The sequence below is a fragment of the Helianthus annuus genome, chromosome 7 (genome assembly GCF_002127325.2).
Source record: "Helianthus annuus cultivar XRQ/B chromosome 7, HanXRQr2.0-SUNRISE, whole genome shotgun sequence".
NCBI lineage: Eukaryota > Viridiplantae > Streptophyta > Magnoliopsida > Asterales > Asteraceae > Helianthus > Helianthus annuus.
Window position 1 is genome coordinate 137,426,616 of NC_035439.2, and position 5,200 is coordinate 137,431,815.

Below are 5,200 nucleotides of genomic sequence, written 5' to 3' on the forward strand. Positions count from 1 at the left end.
ATAAATGTAAGATTTATTGTTTCTCACACTAGAATTTAAAACAAAATATGAAAAAACTTCAGTTTCTAAATAACCTAGATGTGGCTAAATTACCTACATGTATGTAGATTATATGTAGGAAAAAATATATGATTTTTTATGTATATATAATACATATATGAATTTAAGAAACATAAAATTTAAGAAATATGAACCTTAATTCCCAAAATTTAGTGATTTAGAGTTTTTCTTTTTGTTCTCGCAATAATTAGTGTTTTGTAATGATCCTTATCCTATATATATATATATAGGGTAAAATGAGAATTTATACGAGTTGTGAGAACTTAGAGAACTCGGCCTCACGAAAGGTTTTTTCAAAAAAAAATTTTTTACCAAAAATCCTTAAAAAATCAACTTTTCCCACAAAAAAAATTTCATTTACCTCAACCGTGAATGCTGTAAAAGGTGATGTCATGCTTATGTTATCAGCTTTATACAACTGCTTTAAGGGGCGAAAAAACCACTTCGAATTCTTTTCTAAATTTTTTTACGGTAGTCTTTTTAAATATTTTAATCTAGGGGTATCAAAAAATGGGGGCAAAACTCGAGAAGACCGAAGTCTCTAAGTTCTCACAACTTGAAGTGGTTTTTCCTTGATCTTGATCCTATATATATAGATATATAGGGTAGTGTTTATGTGAGAAATAGCTTTAAGAAGAGAACTTAAAAACTCGTATGAACACAAACAAAATAAAATCAAAATTAAAATAAATAAAACACAAACGATAAACCCCCACCCTACCCCCATGGCCACCCCTAAATTAAGATAAAGAAACCCCCACCCTACCCCCAATGGCCACCCCTAAATTAAGATCAAGGAAACAATAATATTTATAGATCGTTTAACCAATCTATTACAACCCATGAATTCATTTAACCACTATTTATTTTTAAAACTACTATTTTGGCGGGTAGAAAATGGGGTTTCCGCCAGATCGACAGAAGCTTTCCGTTGTCTTAGGGTTTAGCTTCCATTCCATGTGCTACTCTCATAAACTCTTTAACCCTTCACTTCTCTCTTAATTAATTCTCCATTTTATACTCATCAACAAACATGAACAAAATTAAACGCATTTATGATCGATCCGTTCTCCACTGCGAGTCTCATCCTACATTGCTCAACTGCAGTATGGTTTATCAAATGCAACAATAAAATATTTTAAGTCAACTCGATCTCACTGTAGCATCCAATCTGAAAGCATGAGCTGCTATGAATACTTAATATTAATAATTAATGATACGCTTGAGATGCGGAGCAATGGATCCAAATTCTTTTTTTCGAAATCGGTTCCATGTTACTCCATTAATCGATGTCATGTTTCTGGCATTGTGTTCTGTATATAAATTGTCGAAACATGTTTTGATCATCACACTCTCATCTCCTGCTCTTTGTTCTTTTTCATCAGTTCAAATTTGGGGAGTTTCGTCAGCTTTGCATCGTTCATTTCTGTAAGTATTTCATGTAAGTTACTAATCTATATGAAATGCTTATATATAGATTATAGAGATTACAACCAGAAACAATTTTAGAAGTAATATATAAATATAATAATGCAATCATTTCCAAATATATCTCTAGTTAGTGTGATCATGAGTTATTAGCTGCTTGTCATTCATTACTTATGAGCAACACTGTGATACCCAATCGCCAAGTTTTTGTTGATTACTTTTGGTCGGATATCAGTCAGAAATATGCTTCCCATAACCCTTTTTCTGACTGAAACAATTTGGTCGGAAACAGCTGTTTCATACGAAATATTGACCGAATGTTGGGTAGCACATTTCCAAGTTTTCTAGTAGTGTTTGTTGAATTACTTTTGATGTACAATTAGCTTTTAGTTTATCATGATCATATTTTCTGAATCCATCATCTAATGGTGCATATATTAGACTCTTGTAAGGGCATACTTTGACGGTCTGATGTTATGAACCAAGCCATGTTGCTACCCTTTTATCTTGGATTTCTGGCTTGGTTGTGTGTCTTCTGTGTAAAGGCTGAAGACCCATACAGATTTTTCACATTTGAAGTTACATATGGACAAATTTCTCCACTTGGAGTTCCCCAAAGGGTAATAGCAACATACTTTCAGTTATTCCATATACAAATTGTCGATGACATCTTGTCTTCTAACATTTTTTACAATCATTTTAGGGCATACTCATCAACGGCCAGTTCCCAGCCCCGACCATTGACTGTGTCACCAACGACAATGTGATCGTTAATGTCATTAATAAGCTGGATGAGCCCTTTCTTATAACATGGTAAGTGTTTTTATTTTCTTCTTTTTTTGTGGATGAATTGTTTTGAGCACATATTAATAATATCTTAATAATTGCAAAATAGGAATGGTGTGAAACAAAGAAAAACCTCATGGCAAGATGGAGTGTTGGGGACAAACTGCCCAATCCCACCAAAGTCAAACTGGACATACCATATGCAAATGAAAGATCAAATCGGATCCTACTCTTACTTCCCTTCAACCAAGATGCATAGAGCAGTTGGTGGTTTTGGGGCGATTAATATCCGAGCAAGGGCCGTGATTTTTGTCCCGTATCTTAAACCAGTTGAAGAATTCACTTTACTAATCAATGACTGGTGGAAATCTGATCACAAGGTTTGTAGTCGTACTAATGTCTCCGTGTTCTTATTGTATGAAAAAAGGTTTATTGTAGACAAACGGTTAGTTAAGGTTGTTTTGTTTTCAGGTGTTATCTCAAACGCTTGACTCTGGGAAACCTCTAACTATGGCTGATGGTCTTCTCATCAACGGGCGTGTTTCTTCAACCTCTTTTACTGTTCGAGGAGGTATATACTATATAGTATCCATCCGCTTATGTATTCATGTTTTGCATCGTCTTCTAACCGATTCTTGTTTGTTGTGATTCAGGTGAATTGTACATGTTTAGGGTGTCAAATGTGGCGTTGACCACATCGATTAATTTTAGGATCCAAGGCCATACACTGACATTGGTCGAGACAGAAGGATCGCATACGCTGCAAGAAGCGTACGGATCATTTGACCTTCATGTTGGTCAATCTGCTTCTTTCTTGGTCAAACTTCATGCTCCTGTAAAAGACTATTTCATCGTCGCTTCAACTCGTTTTACCAAGCCCACACTTACGGCTACCGGAATCCTTCATTATGATGGATCTCAAACCAAAGCTTCTTTGCCTCTCCCTATTGGTCCCACCTATCAGATCCATTGGTCGATGAAGCAGGCGAGAACAATACGGTACAACATTTTCTTGATATCCCATTTTCACCATCATTTGAAGCAATTTTAGTTATAATGGTCATGTGATTATTAATCTTTATCTTGTTCTTTTAGATGGAATTTGACAGCGAATGCAGCAAGACCGAACCCTCAAGGTTCATATCATTATGGGACAATCCCCGTAACAAGAACCGTTGTGTTGGCTAATTCAGAAGCAAATATTAATGGCAAGCTTAGGTATGCTGTGAATCAGGTGTCTTATGTTAACCCAAAAACTCCATTAAAGATTGCCGATTTTTACAACATTTCTGGAGTTTTTAATGTAAACTCACTCAAAGATACACCCCCTTCCTTCTCTCCAATTCTCGGTGTTTCGGTTCTTGGTTTCACTCTTCATGATTATGTTGAAATCGTCTTCCAAAACAACGAGAACACCATTCAGTCATGGCATCTTGATGGTTCAGATTTTTGGACCGTTGGGTAAGCTTCATTTTCTATATGTTTTATTTTTTCCGTTTTCTTCCTAAGAGTTTATTGAGATCACATGATAATAATTTTCAAATTATAGCTTTGGTTCGGGTGTATGGAACTCCACACTCAGGAAGAGATTCTACAATCTGAATGATGCTGCTACAAGACACACTGTGCAGGTAACATATCCCTTAAGTTGTGATTTTTTTATATGAAAATAGAATCTTGAACAACTTATTTGTAATTTATTGATAGGTATATCCAAAATCATGGAGTGCAATATTGGTTTCTTTGGATAACAAAGGCATGTGGAATCTGAGGTCTACAATCTGGCCGAGACGATACCTGGGACAGGAGTTGTATGTTCGTGTTTGGAACGATGAAAAGAGTTTCCAAACTGAATATGACATCCCAGAAAATGCATTAAGATGTGGTTTAGCACCATTGAAGTAGAAAGTTTTGAATTGTTGTTAAATGTACTTTTCATATATTCGTTCCATTTTTTAGGCGGTTACGAAGGTGTAGCTGTGTTAGAGAGGAAAGAACTTGAATGAAAGAAATTTGTAGTGGTTGTCATTTGAGCTTTAAATTAACAGAAGTAATCCACCTTGAGTTCATATTGTCATTTCACAGTTTTGATTCTATAAATCTGATTTATATGATGCAAGAAAATATAAAAAAAACATGTGATTATGGATACTTCATTCTAGCTCACATCAAAACCACAACTTATAATTACTTTAAAACACTTTCATTGTGTAACACCTTATTTTTCAGTTTCAATTGAATTATAGTGGTTGAGCAAACGCATCATGAATATGGATAACTTGATAGGAATAGCAGAATCATGAAAATTGACAAATTGACCAACAAAATTACCAAAATGGTTGGTGACTAAATTAAAATCTTTCATATTATTTGATTTTTCATACCAATATAACAATTACACTTAACATCTTTTGGTACAATAGTGAAAGTTATGCCACTAGATGGATGAACCTAATCATGACGTGGGTCCCTGTTAGGCGAAATTTACTCCTAATGGTTACTCATTGAGCAAAAACTACGCCTCTCAGTGTAATTTTTACTGAATGAGTCACCATCAGGCATAAATTTACACCTAATGTTTACCATCTAATTTGAGGGTGTGATGCTCCTATGGGCGGTGTTACAAAATGGAGATGATAATGGATAGATGAAGATGATGGTGGTGGATTTGGAATTGCTAGAGACGAATGGACGAACGGATTAGATTTTGAAATGGAGTAAACGCAGAGAAAATGATTCTTAATTTCCATTCTAAAAGACATTTTTTTAATTATTAATATCCATAATAATAATAATAATAACACAAATTTTAAAATCAGTGATGCATAGGAGAACAAATTATAAACCATAGGAACACAAAATTATAAACTATCAGGGTAATATATTCATTTCAAAGTAAAATAAACTAACGGAGTTGGCTCCAAGA

General features: G+C 34.5%; 1 protein-coding gene across 1 annotated transcript; it reads left to right on the forward strand.

Annotated features, from left to right (window-relative positions):
* Nucleotides 1-1,845: 1,845 nt before the first annotated feature.
* On the forward strand, nucleotides 1,846-4,351 carry LOC110868726 (L-ascorbate oxidase homolog). The gene is made up of 8 exons (XM_022117964.2): nucleotides 1,846-2,108; nucleotides 2,192-2,301; nucleotides 2,384-2,654; nucleotides 2,746-2,845; nucleotides 2,928-3,273; nucleotides 3,370-3,735; nucleotides 3,824-3,905; nucleotides 3,982-4,351. The coding sequence occupies exons 1-8, from the start codon at nucleotides 1,965-1,967 to the stop codon at nucleotides 4,177-4,179; spliced, it is 1,617 nt and encodes a 538-aa protein (XP_021973656.1). The 5' UTR covers nucleotides 1,846-1,964; the 3' UTR covers nucleotides 4,180-4,351.
* Nucleotides 4,352-5,200: the final 849 nt, after the last annotated feature.